The sequence below is a fragment of the Diadema antillarum genome, unplaced genomic scaffold (genome assembly GCF_040938485.1).
Source record: "Diadema antillarum isolate AM-2024a unplaced genomic scaffold, OU_Dant_1.0 scf00000093, whole genome shotgun sequence".
NCBI lineage: Eukaryota > Metazoa > Echinodermata > Echinoidea > Diadematoida > Diadematidae > Diadema > Diadema antillarum.
The window spans coordinates 2375161-2398452 of NW_027270982.1; the positions used below are offsets into that span (position 1 = coordinate 2375161).

Consider the following 23292-nt stretch of genomic DNA (forward strand, 5'->3'; position numbering starts at 1 on the left):
CTCTAGATTTTTCCAGTTTATAACTTTCTGTGTCTGATTTTTTCCTCAGATTTTCTTCTGATGGACTTCTCTGACATCTAAAGCGACATTATCACAGGATGGCGCTCCCCCCTTTAAGTGTGCTTCGGATTCGTTTTATACAACGCCCCTTCAATAAAAGAGCGGGTGAAACCGAAGTAGGTCACATTCTTCCATGTTACCGGATGCCAGTTCAAATCGAAGGATGGCATGAATAGTATCGTGCATGATGAGAGCTGATCATCGACTCTACGGCTGAAAGCTAATCAGCTTGGGGAAGTCTGCCCTTCAGCATTCAGGATGCCCTTATACGAATGTAAAGAATGAGACTCTGATATATCATGATGTATTTTTTCACATATACCCTATGTTAGTTCTCACTGTCATTATCTATCCATCTGTCTATCTACCTATGTGATCTATTCTGTTTGTCTGCCTATTTCTCTATCTTCCCCGTCTTTATTTTATATTTTCGCTTTTAATCGTCTCTCCATCTTTATCTATCAATCCATGTATCCATTCATATATCTCTCTATCTACCTGTACATCTATCTGTCCACCGGCTATCAAGCTGCCTGTCTATATGCCCCCTTTCCAACTTTTAATTCCTGTTCATAGCTAGGTGTTTATCCCTCTTGTCTTTCGTTATCTCTCGCCTTTTCCTCTTTCCTTATCTCACTCGCTTCCCTCCTTTCCGATTCAGATTCATTATCCTCGTCTTTCCCACACTTTTGTCTGTCTCCGAGCTGTTATTTTATACATCACCTTCGTTTCTAGCCCTTCGTTCTTTTTCTTTTCCTCCTCCCCTCTCTCCTCCTTCTGTGGCATATGGGAGGCAACGGGGATGAATGTTCATGAGAGAGGGTAGAGGGAGAACAGATCGCTATACACATACATCAGCATTCATATAATATTATATATATATATATATATATATATATATATATATATATATATATATATATATATATATATATATATATAGAGAGAGAGAGAGAGAGAGAGAATATACATGTATTATGTATAGAATATAGAACAGAACTGAACAAGAAATATCATGGTGTCTATACCAACAGTTTCTTTGAAAAACACAGACATTATCGGGCTCCTTGCCATCATGATTCTGTCAAGTGATTTTGATTCCGTTGGTCTTGACAGCATGATACATTTCTTGAGTTCTGTTCTAGTTCTTATTGTACCAACACGTGGACTATAGGAATTACTTAACACACGCACACACACACACACACACACACACACACACACACACACACACAAATATAGATATACATATAAGAGACAGAGAACGAGGGGAAGAGAGAAGGAGAGAGAGACTTGAGAGAGAGAGAGAGAGAGAGAGAGGAGAAGGAGCGAGTAATTGGATTGAGGGGAGGAGAAGTGATTTTTTTTTTTTAAGATGGCTAGCTATATAAAGATGAGGGAGAGACTACCTACAAAAAAGGGGGAAAAAGACATGTTTTGCCTCAAAGAACTTCTTCATCAGCGGGAATATAATAGTTTTTGTACTCTTTTCTTTCAATCTAATCTAATCCCACCGACTGTAAGCTTAAAATCCAAAGAAGCATTAATAACGATATCCACGAGCAAGATCGAGGCACTTGCTAAGTGATGGCTATTGCAGAACAGCCGTCATTGATTGATTGATTGATTGATTTTATTTTCCATATAAACAAACAACAAAAACAAAAACAACGGCTGGATAGCCCATATTCACTTGGTAGCGCTGGTCTTCAATGGGGTCTAGAACATCAAAATTACAAATACAATATGAAATTATGAAATAAATAAGTTGAAAACATGAAGATATGAAGTATATAGTTTGAGAGAGATAGAAAAAAAAAACCCTCAACAACAACATCGCATATTACAGTTGATACAAGCAAATAACAAAAGAAAATGATACACGGGAAAGAAAAATGAAAATATAATAAATCATAACTTATGGTAACCTGTACTAATTTAAATGATGCAGCTCTTTCTCATCAACAGATAAAAATTAAATTAATGGGGAAAACACTCCGTCATATCCACAGCGCTTCGAGCCTTAGATCTGTGATTACAATAACGTGATTATTACGGGGTCCCACCAATTCATCGCAGAACCATATAAACAAATCACATAAAAAATCAACCATGGAAAAAGAAAAATCAACCAAAGAAAAATCGCAAAGACTCTCTAAAGAATGACGGTTTGAGAATTAGCTGTTTCTATTTACAGTTGATTTTATTTGATCTTTACAAAACCCACCCCATCCTTTGCTACCTGAAAACTGGCAGGACCTTTTACATCGTCACAGATTCATACGGTATGTATTTGAGTGAAAAACACAGGACATTTAGAATTCTTGAAGAAGTTTGTTCCCTCCCCGGTAATTTTCGTAATTGAATTGAGACAAATTGGTCTACCTAGATATTGTACGAGAAAGATAACCTTTCCCTGTTTTTTATACACATCCTTTTTATATATTGAAAACATGTGGGTCTATCATAGAGAATGATTTACCCATACGAGACCTTCACCCCGCACCCCGGTTTACTGCAAATTACAATTTTACAACAACAGGTGGCGGTATATAGGTGAACACAGCTGACAACCAAAAGGATTTAGTGCATCACATTCTGCCCCCGCCGGGTATGAATGAGAACTGGAAAATCGCGAAGTTTGTGAATATTATTTCTCTGGAGAATGCTTTTGCTCTTTTCCCGCCCGCACTTTTCATCAATTCCTTCCACATAATTATCCTGATCACAAAGCCAGAGCTGACAATATTGTGCGCAGTTATAGGTCAATGTCGTGCCAAAGTTGTCATTCTGACTCCCGCATACCCCGGGTCTACCTTGCATCGAGGGAAGATTTATGATTGTTGCAGTCCCACTACAACTCGTCACTGCACTTTTTAGCGATACGCCACCCCATTTACAAATACCAAATAACTTTAAAAAAAAATTAGAATTAGAAAAAAAACACACACCACAGAACAGTAGAAAATAGGTCACGGTCACATACTAATGAAAATTAGATGTAGTGATGACGTCACAGTAACACAATTCTCCAATTTCCTTTCTCTGCCAATGAATCAAATGTGCACAAATGTCACACACAAACATATGGCCAGATAATTGATGTGGAATACAGAGGGTTAAAATATCATACACACGTTTTCAATCTATAATCTAGCTTAGTATACAGCTTCTCTCTGATGTCATATCTGTTGAGTTATAACAAACCTATGGTAAGCTAAAGGGGATGGCTAGTAACTGATCAGTGGGAATGCTGGGGGATGATTGTTCCAATCCTTGTGGGATTCATTTTAAGAGTACATTATATATCTATTGTGTGAAAATAATTTGCTTAAGAACGGTCTCATATTCAAGTGATGTACAATTTAATGTTTCCAGGTTAGAATGCCTGTACAGTGACAGGACATTAAACTGTACATTACTTGAATATGAGACCGTTTTGAATATTTTGAATCTTTTGTATGTTCACGAACCCATTGATCATTAATTTTTTCGTTTGATTATTGCTGATTGTATATTGTCTGCATACATTCAAGATGAATGCTTTTTTATGTAAAATTAGAGAAATCAAATAAAGATTATTGAAAAACGAAAATGTGTTTGTGTGCGTGTGAGGGTGAGTCTCGATGAAACTTTACCTGTCATTGGTGATTTGATGTAACTTGTGCAATTCGATTTTTCATATTCCCAACACCAACACCAATAAATCAACGCAATGACCGTCACAGGGGAGGTATCGAATGTAACGCAGGAGTATTTGATATACATGTCGACTGCTGTCTGTGAATTTTATACCGAAAGTTACAATGGGCCTATTTGTGTCATTATATCTGCAAAGCTGTCAACATTTACACATCAAAATCCGTTAGGGAGATTAGTGTGAGTGCGCGTGCTAACGCACAAACTAGCAACAGGTATACTTGTGGGAGTACCTCGTTGTTTTCTCCCACAAATACTCCCACAATGACATTTTTACCCCCACAGTGCCTGACTATATAAAGCGAAATTCACGGTGGAACCCCCAAAATGTACCTCTTGCTCGTCCGCTTCCGTGTGTTTGTGTTATGAGCATCTAAACAGGTGAAAATATCTAACAAGTTATTTATAAAGAGACTTTTTCTTTTATTTCTCTGGTGGAGATTTATATTCGCAAGTTTTAACGGAAAAACTCTCACAGAATCAAACATATGTCATACAACTGGTTGTCTGCCACAATAATGCTGTCATACCAGTCACAAGTTCACCAAACCACAATGATACAAAACTCACACCAGACGGGGTGTTGGGTGGAGGGTGATATGGCTCCGTGATTAAGACAGCAAAGACGCAATAATTATTGTATTGACCTTTGTGGTACCAGAAATTTATTTCGACTGATCGCTTGGTTGACTCTCTTTGGGTATTGTGGCTATGTGGTAAATTAATTGTAACTATTGTACTAATTAGCGACAATTTACAATACCATGTATCAAAATCTCATTGCAAGATCAAAGAGATTGAGTTTGTAAAAGAAAGGGAGAGAGAAAAACACAAAACAAAACAAAACAAAACAAAACAAAACAAAACTAGATATATCGCTACGGCTACTGATATGCCTCCGCCATAATGCATGGTTCTCCTAATAGGTCTATAGTACAATGTCTTGACAATGTGTGATGACAGTTTCACACAATTGGCAAAATATTGAAATGACAGGTTTGACACAAATGTGCTGAATGTTCACTTTCCTAGAACTAGGTTCAATTGGATGAATGATTAAAATGTCAGAGTGCAGGTATTTGGGGAACTGATGATTTTTACTTGACTTTTGACCCTTTTATAAGTTTATGCATTGAGTAATTTTCAAGGTATTGAGGAAAAGTATAATTTCAGTATCAAATGGGAAAATAGCATTATCTAAACCTGGCCTTTGACCTTTGACCTCACAGTTCCAAAGAGAATCACTGTTAGGTTGAGCATGCATAAATATGTAAGTTTCATGATGATACCTTGAGTTACTTTCGAGATATGGAGGAAAAAGTGCAATTTAGCACTTTCACTTGACCTTTTACCTTTTGACCTTTGACCTTTTGGCAAGAAACTTCCCCAAAAATATATATTGGGTAATGCATGCCATACATCAAGTTTAAAAAAAAAAAAACCTTCAGGCTTATTGCATTTTAAGGAAAGTAGTGATATTTTGAGGAGTTGACCTTGACCTTTGACCCCCCTGACCTGTGACCCATGACCCCCAACTTCCCTAGATAATCACTGCCCATCGGTACAAGCATATATACTAAGTTCCATGAAGATACCTTGAACCATTTGCGAGATATGGAGAAAAACATGAAATTTCATTTTTTCCCCCACAAAATAACCTGTGACCTTTGACCTTTGACCCTGTGACCCTAAAATCCACACAAAGCATTATCCCCCAAGGATATACCCTCATACCAAGTTTGATGTAAAACCACCTCACGGTTCTTGAGATATCGACAAAAACAAAACGGGACGGACGGACGGACGGACGGACGACCCGAAAACATAATGCCTCCGGCCACTTCGTTGCGGAGGCATAACAAAACAAAACATGATCACGCTTTGGGATTTAACTCCCAACAGCAAGACTTTACAACATGGGTCGACAGAAGGAAAAAAACAGTAAACAGAACTTACTCTGTGTTGAATTTATTGTTAACAGCTGATCATATCCCATAAAGCAAATAAATTCAAATTGGTGTTTTTAGCTGAATTCATTGCACTTTGGGTCTTTGACACAGAAATGAAAATTTAAATTCACCTCGACTGTACTTCAACCACATCAGATAATAACACTGTCATCAATACGAATTTCCCTCCAAAATGCTCTCTTCATATACCAAAACACGTACAGCCAATTTGTCTTTCCAGGAACTGCTGAAATTTCAGTCTATGTGTTACAGTATGCACCTACAACTGCTAAGAGTTATACAGTACTGTGACTGTAGACGGACCCCCTCAAAATATCTCTGCACATCCTATCTCGGAACTGGCAGCTTAACCTGCAAAGTTGGAACAGTCACTTGAGCCTGAGGAATTGTAAAATGTATACAGAAAGGATTTTAATATCTGTCGAAAAATCAAACTGCAGGAATCTTGGAAGTGAAAAATGTACCAGGTATATTTCATCAGCGCCACCTCGGAAGTCTCGACAAATTTTGTGTACATGAACCAAAACATTACACATTCTTACTGTGATTTTGAAACGTGAATTTCTAACAAATCATGCACAATTAAATAAACTTGTATATTCCCCTATTAAAGCAACTGTCAAGATAAGGGACAATGTACATAGTATGATGCCCAAGTCCTTAGCATCGAGCATGCAGAAAAGAAACTCCCACATCCTCTTTTTTTTTTTTTTGCTTGAAAAAATTCTGTCACATGTATTCAGCTGATTACACCTTTAACATGAAAAGGAAATAATAAGTTCAACTCCAGGCTGCAATGATTGACTTCCGGCCCCAAATGCGATGTTCTTCACTCAGCTCGTTTCTCACCATAGAATTTTGTACCCTAGAAACCTGCCATCTTGTTTAGTTGCTCGGAGAAAGTTAACCCCTTTCATTTGGGTGAAACTGTATCCATCACTACTAGAGGCATTTGATTACAGTATTTCATTACTTCTCATGCTGAAACAAATATTTTATGACTTAAATTTGGCTGAAAGGTCTTTGAATCCTACTTAAGATAGACAGTTTCCTTTTTTTTCAAATGATTGTTTTACTGGGAGTCACTGGGATTTTCCCTTCCCTCAAGTTAGTTTAATATCTCTATGAATGCAATGTTTTACATCGTCCCTGTACAAGCTTACTAAGTGCATGTAGCAGCCTTGTCAATAGTATCATTCAATACACATGAATGGCTGCAATGGCAATAATAACACAAACATCCATGGCCCATTATAATAATGTGTATGAATGGCAGAAATTCTGATCATCATGGTAAACCAGTAGTGGGAGTTTAAAGGTTCAATTTCTGTTAATCCTCAAGCCTGTACATTTCTTCTTTTCTTTTTCATAACATGAAGTACACAAGCACACAAGAAATACCAGTATTAAAGATTTCTGGACACGGATATCTTGGAGGAACACAAACATAAAATTGATTGGTATCATTCCCATTGACCAGATCTGTACAATATGTACAGAACTCGGATGCTGAAGAATTCATTAAGAGCAAGCTATAAACGGACTGTTAATCAATGAACTTATCAAAGACTAGTGCCCTTGCAGATTCACAAGGAAAATTTCTACCAAATGATCACATAATTTCATAATATTGATCAAAATCTCATATAAAACACAATTTGAAACTGACTTACAGTAGTGAATGAAAACACACAGAACAACCAGACAGACACAACATATAGTATGCATGTACGTATGTATGTTTATCTATTTACATTGTATTACACACCAGAGCATATTATAGACAAAATGTCTTCACACTGCAACAGTTGTGGCAAAATATGGTGTCATTTCTATGGATTTGTTCCCCCCCCCCAAAAAAAAAACAAAACAACAAAACAAAACAAAACAAAAAAACCCACAAATTTACTGGCATGCCAATCCCTGTCTCCAAGACATTATCATTCACATTTGTGCATCTTAGCAAAGAGAATTAATAAAAGGGGAATATCATCAAACCTGTACGATGAGAATTCATAAGGTCACATGTTCAAAGTTGTCTCGTCCACAGTGTACGGCAGAATTTGTGGTCGCATCAGCTTAGGAGATGAAAGGTACAGAGTTTGGAGAGTAAAGTGACTTCTACACAAGTGAGATTCATTTCGTCTTGTCACTGAACCAGAAAGGAGTCTGCTCACAACTTCCAGGAGTGAGCCATAAAGATGGAATAATTATTGAAGGCTTGGTGTACTTGCCACATACTCTGCTCTCTCTAGTGTCTTGCTTATAGATATCCAAAGCATTAGCTTGGAGGTGTGGAGCCATTCTCGATACAGGCAGTGGACTGGGGGAGACGATGTGAAACAGGAGAGAACTTGGCAGGTCAGCATCAACTCTTTTGTCTGTACTCCTGTGAAAGAAGATTCCAGCGCATGCTGTGTCATGATGAGCTGCTCACAAAGCTCAGCAGACTTGGAGCACTCTGCCTCACACACCTGCAAAAACTTGTGACTGACAAAACCTAGCCGAGGATGCTTTGATGAAAACCAACCTGCCCTCGCTCGCCAAGGGCAACTGAAACTTAGAGTCAGGCAAGTGACGTCTATGGGGGCACATGCTCAATAAACGAGGTACAGTGGTCCTTGCCTAAATGCGAAAATCAAGCACGTGGTATAAATATTTTCTCTAATGCCCTGTAACCCCTTGTGGTTCACCCAAGGTGACAAGATATCGCACACTAAATAGTCATCCTGGCGTGCCCTGCTACACAATAGATCACTCAGTCCTTACCCCAAGAGATCACTTGGTGACCAAGAAAGAGTACAAAACACAAGTGGTTTTAATAGTCCAACACCACTGACCAGTGCTTCTCAACCTTTTTTCTTTTTTTATGCGAGGCCCACTTTGGCCCCTATGAATATTTTTGAGGCCCAATCACATGTGTAGATCGAATAAAAAATCTTTCTATTTTTTAATTTGGAGAGACATCACATCCCACTGGTTGAGAAGCACTGGTCTAATACTCCTCACTGGGCAGGAGAGATAAATTAGGGTGTTGCTGCAGGCAACAAATTAAGATTGTTTCCTTTTGAGGGCCAGAACACTCACTACATAATAAGAGGTGCAAACTTTGATATACATGTATTTCAATAGACACAAGTGAACTCTTTAATCACTCTCCTTCGTAAAGCACATGATCAACACATATAACTGATGGAGATTATACATTCACACGCACTGAACTTAACATTTTTGCAAAGAGTCAAAAAATTCCTACAAAGGTCAAATGGCATTTGAAAATATTCAAGAAATACTTGGAAATACATGTATATGAATTACACTTGATTAGAACGCTGTACAAATATCGAGACCACACCTTTTTGCCTGTCACTTCATCACAGGAAAAGATAACCAAGAATATATTCTGCCAACTTGCTCTCAAACCCTACTGTGCTTGAATAGCACAGGTATGTCCAAATGTCAAAATAAATAAATGCATAGACTTTGCCATTCTAAGACAACTCTTTACCAAGAACTAGCTGCAGAATACATGGCATCACTTCACACTCTATTGTCTTGACAATAAACTTCAATCAAGCAGAAACTATCTATGATTAGTGGTTAAAAAAAAGAGTAGCTCTTGAAAAAGCAAACAGTCACATGAAAGAGTACAGTGTCCTCTCTTAATATGTCCAAGGAAGAATTATATTTTGATGCAATGGTCTTTTTCAAAATGTCAGCAAGACTCAAACATCTAAAGTTGAATGTTAATAGTATACAGCCATTGTCAGCTAAACAGCATGAGTTTGCTGTAACATGCAACTTGGTAAATCAATGATTTCTGATGATTATGCTTGTTTAACTACAAATATAGCAACAAAAATATGCTGCAGTATCACTATGTGCGGGTTACGAGTAAATGCACTGAGTTGCGTAGGGCTTGTTTCATATTCAGACAACAATGTGCATTCCTCAGCGCTGGCAAAATGGGACAGTTGCGCAGCCAAGAAAAGGGGAAGAACCCATAAGAGTATATTCTACATATGACTGAGCATCTGGAAAGTGGGGGAGCCAAAGGACACATTATTTGCAGCTTTGCAAAGAAGGAATGTACACTGGTATACATGGAGGGACTTTGGGTGGTGCAATAGCCTAGGTGACGTTATGAATATGCACATACATACAGCAGTGTCTCATTGTAGCTGTCAAAATACCTCTACACTCGCGTGTTCTCAATCCACCGGTGCAGCACATCCCAACACAGTCTCTGAGTTGGATAAATTATGCAGACTACACCAGGGCCCACTCACAACAAAGTTGTGATAAGAGACGGAAAAGGAGATATACTATAGATCCCTCTCCCAAGAAGAAGAAGAAGAAAAAAAAAGGTATTTCTTTGTCTGTTTTGTTTTGTTGTTGTTTTTACAAATAGCAGTAGTTTTTCTCTGACATCTTGGTTACTGTTCATCTAACATAATATACACAACAGACAACGATAATAATAATAATAAATTCATTCAAATCTATGTTGGTCGGCGTTGATCTCCCGCGATACTCTGCCAGTAGACAAGGGATTGTCAGCAGCCAAACCTAGCGACTTCCTCCTGACTTTGAATGCTGTATCAGCCATTGCAACGTGATGTCTGGAAGATGAAAATGAAAGAAAGTATGGATATTTGATAATCAAATAAGTCTGCTTGCTTTTAAGCATTCCTATTTGCTTTTTGGACAAACGCTTACTGAAATCTTCTGTATTTGATCAAGATCATACTTGCTGCACACAGTGAATTTACTGCTTTTATTAAAAGGAAACCCAAACCCAAGGAGCATTGTGGATTGAGTGAAAGCAGCAACATTAGTAGAACACATCAGTGAAAGTTTGAGGAAAATCGAACAATCGATGCAAATGTTATGAATTTTTACAGTTTTGGTGTTGGAACTGCTGGATGAGGAGACTACTAGAGGTTATGACGTATGAGTGGACAACAATATAAAGAACATTCCACAAAAATTCACTTTTCTAGCATAATGAAAGAGCACTTGACTAACCGCTTTCACAAAGCAGGCGGAATAATTGTCAGTATCAAGATGATGGAATGTGTAATTTTCATGAAAAATGAATTTTTGTGGAATTCTCTTTACATTTTCTTTATATTGTTGTCCACTCATACGTCATAACCTCTAGTAGTCTCCTCATCCAGCAGTTCCAACACCAAAACTTCAAAAATTCATAACTTTAGCACCGATTGTCCGATTTTCCTAAAACTTTCACTGATGTGTTCTACTAGTGTTGCTGCTTTCACTCAATCCACACTGTTCTTTGGGTTTGGGTTCCCTATAAGGGAACCGAGTGTGCAATGGATTTAATCAATGTATATTACATACTTTATCTCAGATGCAATATTCACAATGTGTCATTACAACAAGAAGATTTTCATGATTCTAGCCATGTGGTAGAACTTTACAGCAAGAAGATTTTCGTGATTCTAGCCATACTAACACTGACGAGAAACTTGGATGTCACATGCAAATACTGGAATGGAACACTTTTGATTGGGGCAACTCATTTAGAACAAGAACTCTGAAAGTGCTGACAGAGAACAGTGGCTTTGTATATAACTTAACTGGCATAATGCTAGCAGCAAACCACGACAAACAAAATTACAAGGTGTATTACTCTGAGGCATTCCTGTTCACTGTCTATTGATTGTAGATATATTTGATATGATTAGGGGATGCAGATAATATCCAGACATATCTTGACAGCTCTGGGAAAGAATTTTCATCAAAAATTTATTCACTGCCTTCCTGAGATTTCTGGCTTGTTTTGTGTGTGTGTGTGTGTGTGTGTGTGTGTGTGTGTGTGTGTGTGTGTGTGTGTGTGTGTGTGTGTGTGTGTGTGTGTGTGTGTATGTGTGAGTTTTGAGATAACATTCACCTTTACATGTATCAATGTGCATACACAGACGAGTCCAGGTAAACGAGTACACTCAAGAGTGTTGTCAGGCAATGATTGAAAAAGGTCCTGCACATGCCTAAATACACAGTTGCAACAATTATCTCGCTATATCAGGGTACAACAACCAAAGAAATATGAAGATTTAAAGACATATCATCCCTTTTGCATGAAATTTTTGAAAATTTGGTGAGAACACTTAGGTATTGAAGAAAACACTATTTGGAAACATCCTGTAAATTTTGAACTCAAGAGGGTCTTTATTTGTTGAGTTAAATTGACCATTAAGATTCGAATAATTTTTTCGGACTACGAAAAAATTACAAATCTAATCTACTAGTCTAGTTTTACAGACCTGTGTGATGCACTTATGTAGTTCATGTAAGTGGTGTGTTGTTAATTGCCATAGATAATAAAGTAAAAGAAGCTAGTGAATTCTTCCTTTCTGACAGCTTTAACATGCATATCTATTGTTCGAAGTGTAAGTATCATATTACAACCACAGGAGGATTAGTATACGCAGCTGTGCCTTGTACACAGAATATGTTACGGTGAGCATTTGGTGCATTATTTGAATTTTAACGGCTAACAACCTTCAAATATCACAGAAATGTTATAGCTTTACAATAGTCTTGTCATTCTTGTGGAATATATCATGTTCTGTGCTATTTGGGAAGGAATGCAGAAGGGATGGCCCATCTTTAAGACCTACAAAGTCGTCTTGTTAGAAGGTTTCATTCTATCCGACCTCTTTATGACAAGGTTCCACTGTATTTGTAGGGATGGGTGGGGGTTCACAGCCCACATGAAGGAAACCGAGACAGACACTAGGGCTTGACAAACATGTGAATGACATTGAGCTGTTGGGCATTCAATGGAAAAATAGAACAGCCAGTTTCCAAAAACTTAAAAGGACATCTAACCAATGTCATGGCAGAGCTATCAAAATTGGCCTCTCCAGTAAGAACAAACTCCTTGATTTGCAAATGTATGTACACATTGTAAATGAACATATCTTTGTGTATGGGTGTGCAATTACCAGGAAAGAAGATGATTACATGTATATCTTTTTGAAAATTAAGTGTTATTGCTTTTGAATTCCCGTTTTGAGTTTTGCTTTATATCCTTCTTCTAGATCTACACACTTCAATCAATAGTGTCTGTACTTTCATTTAAAAAAAAATTTCTTTTAGTCTTTTCAACATGAAATTCTCTGTATGATCATATTATGGGTTTATGACATCACCTCTTGATCTGAAACAGAGAAATAAATGGGTGCAAAGATTATCTGTAGGGGTCAATTTCAGTTTTAGTTTCAGTTTCAGTAAGTAATTTACCAATGTTTTCCTTTTCTTTGCACGAGATGGAATAGCAGCAGATCTCCCGGTCCTGGATCGCGGAGAGGTTCATCCTCTCGATAAGCTCCTTCTCATCATAGGCTGTGGGGATGTCTCTCTTGTTACCCAGCACTAGTACCTACAAATATCAACAGATTCACAGGCAGAGAGAGTTGACAAAAAGTGTGATGTACAATTGTACATCTCGCTGCTGCACACGTGCATTGTCACATTATATGAGTTTGACTACACACAAGTCATCATGTGAACGTGAGTTCTTTCCGCTCTCCAATAGTACTCGAATTTCAAGTCAAGACATATCAACAAGGAACTCTGCATCAATCATCACACTTTTCTCAACACATGTCGAGCACAAAATTCACAATTAAATAAACGATACTGCCACAAAAGATAGGTAGTATTTCTTCAAAAAATTAGGCAGTGATATATTCAAAACCACATTGATGGTCTCTATGTTGCATTATAGACCTTGATGGAAAGATATGTTAGAAGACAACTTATGGCAAATGTGAGGGCTACAACAAATCACTCACTATTCAGGACTGGATTCAGAATATATCCTAGCTGATGGATTAAAGTGGGGATCGATACTTTACATCAGTTTTCTACTTTCTGACCAGTTATCAACACATCAGTTAGTAACTTTGACTCTCTCATTACCATGAGCAACTTGTTTGAGTACTGTGTCTATGGAATTTTTGAATCATTGGTCCCCTGAGAGTTAAAGCAGATCTTTCAATCCTCTTGGCAATGCCTATGGTTTCACCTTGCATGTGCCACCTTTGTATGCCCGACTCAGTTGATGGCTTGCCAAGTTTGCATATTTTGCTTTAACAAAAACACACACACACCGTCCAATAAATTGCCACAGTAAATTGAAAGTGTCACACGCATTTCCTTGTGCATTTATGACATTGTATGTATAGGATCTATTGCGCTGTGTGGTGATGGAATAGCCGTGTTTTATTGGGACTTTTCGAGAAAACTCCAATTTTCTGTTGTGGTTGTGAGTTCAGAAAGTCTTGTCTCCCAGAGCTAGGCCTAAAAGTATAAGTGCTTGTGACCAAGAATAAAATTTTGCATTACATGTACCTTTGGGATAATGTTTTGAATACTGACAATTTGCAAGAAAGAAAACCATAGCTTTGTTGCAAGATTAACACCACAGCAAAGCTTGAAATTTTCCCCACAACTTTGCTGTACTGTGATTCTAGCATGAAAGTTTCTATCAAATGTTACAGTTGTACATGGTTTGAAAAACAATGTTTTCCCAAAATGATGAAGCAAGGCAGACACTTTCATAGTACTTAGTTGGCCATTCACCAGTATCAAAGCTAAATCAACTAAAGCAGGCTCACAAATGAAAAGCTGTGCACGACCGAGAGATATGTGCTCTCATGATTGTGATGATGTGCTCTACATCTGTGGAAAGTAATGTTGGTACGACTTTGCTGGTGGTGTTGTCATTTTGTCAAACTTGAGTCTTTACCAAAATCTTCTTTTATATATCATATACATACGATGTAGGTTGTGCAACAAAGCACATTGATGTTCTTTGCACAGAAATAATCTCCAGCACAATATTGTGTTTCTGCATTTGTAAGACAGATGATTGATGTTAAACCGAGGATGACTCTCTGTTTATTTCAGAGCACACCAGGCACTTTGCAGTCATTTTCCGATCAAACATTAGCATTGTAACTTCCTCTGCTAAGGGTATGCTTGATGATGAAATCACAATTTATGCACAATTATGAACTCTACTGATCAAATACACTACGGTGCAATGATATGAAGAATTGTAATCAGTCACACGAGATGGACGAACTGTACACACTGAAACTTCCCTACATAATGGAGTGTCAGTTTGTTGTACGAAGAGACCTGAATCAACTTACTGGAATTCCTTGCAATTGTGGTTTGTCGAGAAGATTGTGCAGTTCGTTCCGTGATGCTTCTAACTTTTCGTGATCGGCTGCATCTACCATGTACCTATGGAATGGATCACAGTGAATGAGACGAGACATGTTTTGATGAGAATATTATTCCTGTATTATGCACAACAATTTGAAACAGGTACGACTTACAATGTATACATGTATGCAACATGTACACAACATCCCATGCAGTATTGTTAAAATTATTTAAGGAGCTGCTCCCATAAAAAAGACGTTTGATTTCTAACATCGTCAGGGCCCTCTATAAAAGCAATGGAAAGAAGTACATGTAAACGTACATTACACGTATCTGTGGAATATGAAACCACACCACTATAGCTTATTGTTACCAAATCATAACAATCCTCATTATCACAGTATGCATTTTAATCAGAATTTTCACTAATATCATAATCATTTATTAGAAGAAGTAGTAGTATTTCTACTACCATTATTTTTATTCTGATTATTACTATCATTATTATGATTATTATCGTTATTACCACGACAGTTATCTAAAACAATGAATGGATAAGAATGAATGTAAAGCAATTGACTTGATGAGATGGGAGATTCCATTTTCTCCAATGCAAAGAAAATGATGATTGACAGGTAGTAAATTCAAATGACTACCGACAACTGATGACATGTAGAACTACACTGTGAAGGTTCTACAGTGATGGATCAAATTTATGCTCATAATGAAGTTGTTCACTAGTGCACTGCGAATGGATCAAAAGTCTCGATCACAAGAAGAGGACAAAACTTTTTTTTCCAGCTATTTCATAATAAGGATTCCCCATCAAACGAGGTTTGCACGTTGTAAAGTGATGAATCAAATTTGTGTCAGTCTTACAGTCACTTTATCCCCCCTCCCCAAAAAACAAACACACAAAAAGAAAAAACTGTTCACAAGTTTAGGGTGCCTTTTTCATATGAACACAAATAGTTGAGCACCAACAATCTTTCAAGGTAAACATTCTATTAAAGCTAAACTCATTGCTAGACTAGAGAGGGGCCGTCAAAGGCGGAAGACCCACGCCTAAGTACAAAGTCGGGGTAAACATAATGTGCATTCGGTCATCTACCAGAATTCGGCCACTTAATTGCCAGTGTGCTTTATCACCAGCCAGTGAGTTCTACCAAAGATCGTACACTGAAGTGTACGATCTTTGGTTCTACAGTCACATCACACGCAAATCACATCATTACACATACGGTATTGACACTCATTCACGTACAGGAAAGTCCTCAAGTCTCCTCCAAAAATCCATCGAAAATCCCAAATTCCACAGTCAAAAGTGCAGAATCGGAACTTTTCCAAGCGCGCGCGAATTAAGTCGCGGAAAAAGCGCTAAAAATCGAGAAATACGCCGTTTTCTTGCGGGATCATATTTTGATTATAGCAAGCCGAGAGTGTGATGATATCAAAGGTCGTATGAGTGTACGATCTTTGATGGTACGATTGTATCCACAAAAGCGCAAAAGAAAAACAAAATTTACGTACCCCCTAGGCAATTACCCCTATGATTAGTGTCTACGGGAATTATTCAATGCAAGGGTTGAATGCAAATGTCTACTGCACCAGTATTCGGCCACCAACGAGCGCCGCAACGTCCCCGATGCAATTTTGCACCAACAGTGTAGAGCGCGATGCATTTTCAGCGGCCTTGCACACGCATTGACATTGAGCACGCATATCGTGCAGTGTGACTGCGACCGAGCAAATGCTCCTCCAACGAAAAAAACAATCAATGTTAATTTGAAAAATCATCAAAATACGGGCCAGTTTGTGATGACGGAGAACGAACTTCCATAAATCTAGAAGGACATAGTCCCTCAAATAGGCCTAAACGTAAATTTCGGAATTCTTACGAACATTTGAGCAGCGAAGTCGGATCGTTTGGGAGTTTATGTTTTCGTATGGTAGCGGAAAATCGCAAAGTGAGAAACGGGAAATTTTCGGAGTGGTCACTATACCATGGGGTCAAAACTTCAAGGTCACACAGAATTTGCAAGGGTCAACCGATTATCACCAAAATCTAATCGATTCTTTCCTGCCATTATCCAAACATCCCCATAACATTTCGTGCAAATCCGTTTACCCGTTCTCTTGTTATCTTGTACACAAACAAAAAAACAAAAACAAAAAAACAAACAAACAAACATACGGAACCCTTTACATAACCCCCTGCCGATTTTCATCGGCGTGGGTAAAAAGAAAAACAAAATTTACGTACCCCCTGGGCAATTACCCCCCTACGGCAATTATTCAATGCAAGGGTTGAATGCAAATATATACTGCACCAGTATTCGGTCACCAACGAGCGCCGCAACGTCCGCGATGCAATTTTGCGCCAACAGGGTAGAGCGCGATGCAGTTTCACCGGCCTTGAACACGCATTGACAATGAGTGCGCATATCGTGCAGTGTGACTGGGACCGAGCAAAATTATTTCATGATTGAGGAATGCTCCTCCAACAAACAAACAAAAAAAGAATCAATGTTAATTTGAAAAATCACCAAATACGGGACAGTTTGTGACGACGGAGAGCGAACCCCGAACTTTCATAAATCAAGAAGGACATAGTTCCTCAAATAAACGTAAATTTCGAAATTCTTACGAATGGTGTTGAGCAGCGAAGTTGGATCGTCTTACGAACAGAGTTGCATGCAGCGAAGTCGGATCGTTTGGGAGATACGCTTTTGTATATGGCGCGCCGATCGACCAACAACACTGTTTATCGGCGATAAACACTTAATCGAGCGATAAACTCTGTTTATCAAGATGAAGCTCTGTTTATCACACCTTTATCAACTGATAAACTGAATTTTTCTCGATAAACACCGTTTATCGGCGGTCGATAAACAGTGTTTATCAAAAAAAACTCTGTTTATCGGTCGATCGATAAACATAGTTTTTCCTCGATAAACACTGTTTATCACTTGGTCGATAAACATAGTTTTTCTCGATAAACACTGTTTATCACTTGATAAACAGTGTTTTTCGTTCGATAAACACTGTTTATCGCCGATAAACAGTGTTTTTTCAGTGTTTATCGCCGATAAACAGTGTTTTTCGGCGATGAACAGTTAATCGGCATTATTGATCAAATGGCGCGCCATATTTGTATGGTAGCGGAAAATCGCAAAGAAACGGAAAATGTTCGGAGTGGTCACTATACCATGGGGTCAAAACTTCAAGGTCACACAGAATTTGCAAGGGTCAACCGATTATCACCAAAATCTAATCAATTCTTTCCTGTCATTATCCAAACATTCCCTGAACATTTCGTGCAAATCCGTTTACCCGTTCTCTTGTTATCTTGTACACAAACAAACAAACAAACAAACAAACAAACAAACAAACAAACAAACAAAAAAACAAACAAACAAACAAACAAACATACGGAACCCTTTACATAACCCCCTGCCGATTACATCGGCGTGGGTAATAACAGCAATCTCTTGGATAGTTTCAAAATCTGTGAAAGAATGTGAATAATGATTAACCAAAGCAATAGAGAATCTTCCAAGAGGTAGCAGTATCCGGAAGATAAGTTGAACATAAAGTTGAAAATAGAATAGTTCAACTAACAAAACCATTGATTGAGCTACACTCGAACTGTGTTTTAAACATAAACGGTAAAAACTAAATCCATTTGCATTATTCACAGACAAAGGCATTCATACTTACACAATACAGTTGACCCCCCTGCAGTATCTTTCCCACATACTCCTGAATCTTGGTTGTCCTCCGATATCCCAGAGCTGCAATGAACAAGACATGGACAATATCACTCTCAACAACAAGACCAACAAGCTACGAGATGGTAGTGGACAATTTGTCCATTTTCAAATTGCTTTGTCTCTCAATCAAAAATTACTGTACTTGTTTGTTTTCTTGCAGGCAAGAGAAATACCAGAAAAGAAGAAGAAGAAAAAAAAAATCCAGAAAAGAAGAAAAAAATACAAAAAAAAAAAATCATGAGTTTTCACTAAAATTGATGGCAACAGCTCATCGAAAGTCTGAAATTTCCAGAAATGGACAATAAAATTGAATTGAATTGAATTGAACTGAAGGAAAGTAAACACTGATTATACAGTAACATTTAGATACAGACATATTTTTGAAAATTTGTCCAATATTGTTCATATTTACACCATTTGATTGACTCTATTCATTCAGGCCAACTTCTATACAAGTCATACAAGTAGATTACTGATATCATGGAATATTTTTGATGTGAGGAAGTTTCTGCACGTTTTGCACTCTTCGCACTCATTTTGCTAACATTATTCAAGCTACATACATGATTTTGAGATAAATTATCAGTAGTACTAAGGCATCCAAAGTCAGTGAAACTGAAACGAAAAACACAAAAATGTCATCTAACTATGATGAGTGCAAGAGTATTAAATGTCTGAAAAATTTCACTTTCACAGAACATATTCAACAGTCAAGGCATACAATTTTAAAATAAAGACTTGTCTACATTGTATCTACACATTGATTGGGCATGACAAATACGCCATCCCGGTTTGGGTATGACAAATACGCCATCCCGGCATCTTCCTTCTACCATAGGCCTATATATACAATTGTACAAGTACATGCATGTACTTGTATGCAGTATTCATTGTACAGATTCTTAAAAATGACCATTAATACAAACACTGCTTTCGAATTGCTGTCACTGAAACATTAAATTTCTCTCCTAGGCCTTTTCCAGACTGACAGAAGCACAACTGAAGTCACAATTACACTGAAGAAGATCTATATTGGCTGGCAGAATGGTGTTCATTGAATTTCCAACAATGCACTTCAGATATCAAATATGAAATTGTAAAAAATTCTTATCTCTCTCTCTTTCTCTCCAGTATTTGGTTGTAGTAACTCAGATGTGATATATGATAATTTGTGTGTGTGTGCATGATGGCACAAATAGTGTTATTAAACAAGAAATGCCATCTTATCAAATAAGCCCTGGATGTGAAGTTAACCCAGCATCATGCACTACTGTATGAGATGAATCTCCTCCACCAAACTGCATACAACTTACCTTTATTGTGACATTTCCTTTCGTGACTTTCCTCATGTTGAAGCCTACTGTGGGTATCATGTCTTCGCTAAATTGTCCTGACTGCGAATGGGATGGGATGGGAGGGAGGAGAACATTAAAGTCATAAGGCATGATAAAAATTCTCTGTAATTTCATCCATTCATTCAACATGACCAATCACAGCAAAAACAAAAAAAAACAAAAACAAAAACAAAAACAAACAAACAACCAACCAACCAAACCATACATCAAAGGAAACAAAAATCAACAAATAACTGAAATTAAAGCAACACATGATTTTTTTTTCCAAGAAAACCTTAAAAGAAAGTGATATACAGTGTACATGTAGGCCTACATGTAAATCAATATATTCCATCAGCCATACAGTGTATACAATCAATGCTTAAATCGATAAAGTAATAATACCTGCATGTTGATTTACTCTGCCAAATTGTCATCTGCCAACTCATTGAACAGACTCAATTGAACAAAATTAGACTCCTCTAGCTGATATGGTACACAGGTTTCATTGTAGTTTAATGCTACACTGTATTCATGACCCTGCACACGACATTCATTCCAAGAAATAAACAAAGTGTTTAACTATACTGTATGTTCATCACATGTGCTCATGCTGCACGAAGGCCCAAATACACAAGGTAGCTTAAATAAAAAAACCTTGGCTTAACCTGATGAGGACGGGCTGATTTTGCTACAACATGCATTTCCCATAGACATTTGCCCAAGTATAAAATTTACTCGAGACTCATCCTCAATGGGTTACGAAATTTAGTCCATGGACTGAAATAGGTCAGAAATACATGTATGGATGTATACACGAGGCCTACCCTGCTGAGCATGTCAGCATGCATTCATTTTGGATGTTCTAAGACACTGTAAGAATAAAATATTATGTTCAAATGCATTCCAGTAATCTTATTTTCTACATTATTACAAGTAATTATTGGCCATGATCACTAGAATTATGATTACTAGAAAATCTAAGCAATGCAAGTATTCTTGTAAGATGTACTGTAAAGTGTAAAGCAAGCTGCCCATGATTCGACCATAACGCCTTCCAATATTTGACCGGCTGCTACATGAATAAAAACCTACATTGTATGTGGTCGAATTTTGGCACGGGAGGTTGAACCTTGCTTTATAGTCTCTAGATATACAAGGCAGGGTTCAAGGGTCAGGGTATTTTACTCAACTGTGACCAGCCCGAACGCGAAGCGTCATAACTGTGACTGTGTACAGTTGTACAAGGAGCGCCACGGGGTTAGGGTCAGGCCTCAGTCAGGGAGGATCTTTTAACGAGCATATCATGTGACAATGCCCAATGGCCCGTCAATGCCTAAAATAGAAAGCAATGCAATGTGCCTCTTTTTTCTTTGACACAAACAGAAGGCATCGTGTAGTCTTCCAACGTTACTACAGTACAAGTACAGTCTACAGTCCAGAGCAGACTTACATACTTACACCAGGGCCAGCCTCTACTTGGATCAGCCATGTACACTGTAGCCTACATTGCTACAATAAATTTAATTTATAGGTAGGCAAATGTAAATTTAGGGTCTAACGTTACGTGGACATGGTATTATTGGTAGAGGGGGGTCTAAAACATTTTTTTTGGCATGATCATTAATCAAGAAAATTGATAAACAAGACTCAAGAGCATCGAATGGGGGACAATGACAGTTCGGGAAACCCACTCACAAGGGGGGCCCCTCCTTATAAGTAACCCGTCCCCCTTATAAGTAACCCCGTCCCCCTTATAAGTAACCCCCGGGGCACCCCTTATAAGGAGTCTCCACGCTTTTTTGCAATGCAACGCGAAAATGAAAGGACTGCGGCAATTCGCTTGATTATGTCCATAAAGCTTCACAAGTTTCCTAGTTACTCACGAAATTTGAGCAAAATCGGTTTGAGGCATCATATCTAAAATCATGGATTTTAAATGCGATGTCAAACGACCCATGCGAATGCTGAAATGCGAGCGATTACTGGCGTGAGTGTCGCCAGGCGCGGCGGCGCGGCAATGCTTGAGTGCAGACGTGGCGACTGAGTACATGGTACTCAGTCGCCACGTCTGCACTCAAGCATTACCGCGCCGCCGCGCCTGGCGACACTCACGCCAGTAATCGCTCGCATTTCAGCATTCGCATGGGTCGTTTGACATCGCATTTAAATCCATGATTTTAGATATGATGCCTCAAACCGATTTTGCTCAAATTTCGTGAGTAACTAGGAAACTTGTGAAGCTTTATGGACATAATCAAGCGAATTGCCGCAGTCCTTTCATTTTCGCGTTGCATTGCAAAAAAGCGTGAAGACTCCTTATAAGGGGTGCCCCGGGGGTTACTTATAAGGGGGACGGGGTTACTTATAAGGGGGACGGGTTACTTACAAGGAGGGGCCCCCCTTGTGAGTGGGTTTCCCGAACTGATGAGGAAATTGTATTGACACTAGAATCTATTTCATATTTAATTGGGCAATGCAGCATGCAGTTGATACTGAAATTATCAAGTTTACTGTTCTCGTAACGTTACAGTTGTAGTCATATTCATACGCATTAACGTTAGTAGTAGTACACATGCACTTGCCGTAGGACCCTATGGCTATGCAGTAGAGATGCAGATGTGGAAACACCTACCGAAATCACATTGACAAACGTTGTTTTCCCCGAGTATTGCAGCCCAACCAATGTAAGCTCCATTTCTTCCTTCCAGAAAAGGCTTTTAAGCCAGTCAAGAAATCTGTTGATGGCTGCTAACATCTTGACTGATGAAAAGATAGTCAAGTGGGTGATAAATCGCAAATCCTGTCGACTAGCAGTCAAACAAGCGTTTGACTAAAGAGTGTATGCACTGTGTATTGTAAATCAATGTCTTGAACCCGGTACCCCTTGTACCATACATAAGAAACGCCGATATCCGTATCCGAACTGCCTTTCTTCACACCGCGACTATGTTCTACACAACGGGTACTGTTATGTGTGTATACAATGTACAATAAATGATCAACCCAAAATGATCTCATGACCCTATTGTCTCTTCGGTAATATTTTATTACAGCTGAAGTAGTAAAATATAATTATTGTCTTGATTTGAAAGAATCATGTTAAAAAATCTAAATTAGATATAATTGATGGAAAAATATTATTGCTAGCTGTTAAAAAATGCTTCTTTTTGTTTCCTGGCAAAAAAAGTGCTACTTTATTAACTCCGTTTAAAGTCTAGTTGTACCACCCCCGTAAAAGTCATATGA

At 38.1% G+C, this 23292-nt stretch overlaps 1 protein-coding gene across 1 annotated transcript; it reads right to left on the bottom strand.

The window, feature by feature from the left end:
- Positions 1-5622: 5622 nt before the first annotated feature.
- LOC139718391 (ADP-ribosylation factor-like protein 8B-A) lies at positions 5623-22915 on the bottom strand. Its single transcript, XM_071629864.1, has 6 exons — positions 22679-22915; positions 20023-20103; positions 18657-18730; positions 14921-15014; positions 13002-13140; positions 5623-10351 (listed from the first exon to the last, which is right to left on the bottom strand). The coding sequence occupies exons 1-6, from the start codon at positions 22799-22801 to the stop codon at positions 10299-10301; spliced, it is 564 nt and encodes a 187-aa protein (XP_071485965.1). The 5' UTR covers positions 22802-22915; the 3' UTR covers positions 5623-10298.
- Between the last annotated feature and the right edge of the window lie 377 nt (positions 22916-23292).

Excerpts from the sequence above, each read along its gene's own strand:
- LOC139718391 (XM_071629864.1), bottom strand. The coding sequence starts at position 22,801 with ATGTTAGCAGCCATCAACAGATTTCTTGACTGGCTTAAAAGCCTTTTC. Across the intron at positions 18,731-20,022 it reads AAGGAAATGTCACAATAAAG|CTCTGGGATATCGGAGGACA; the intron begins GTAAGTTGTATG and ends TGTTCATTGCAG. Across the intron at positions 13,141-14,920 it reads CACAATTGCAAGGAATTCCA|GTACTAGTGCTGGGTAACAA; the intron begins GTAAGTTGATTC and ends TGATATTTGTAG.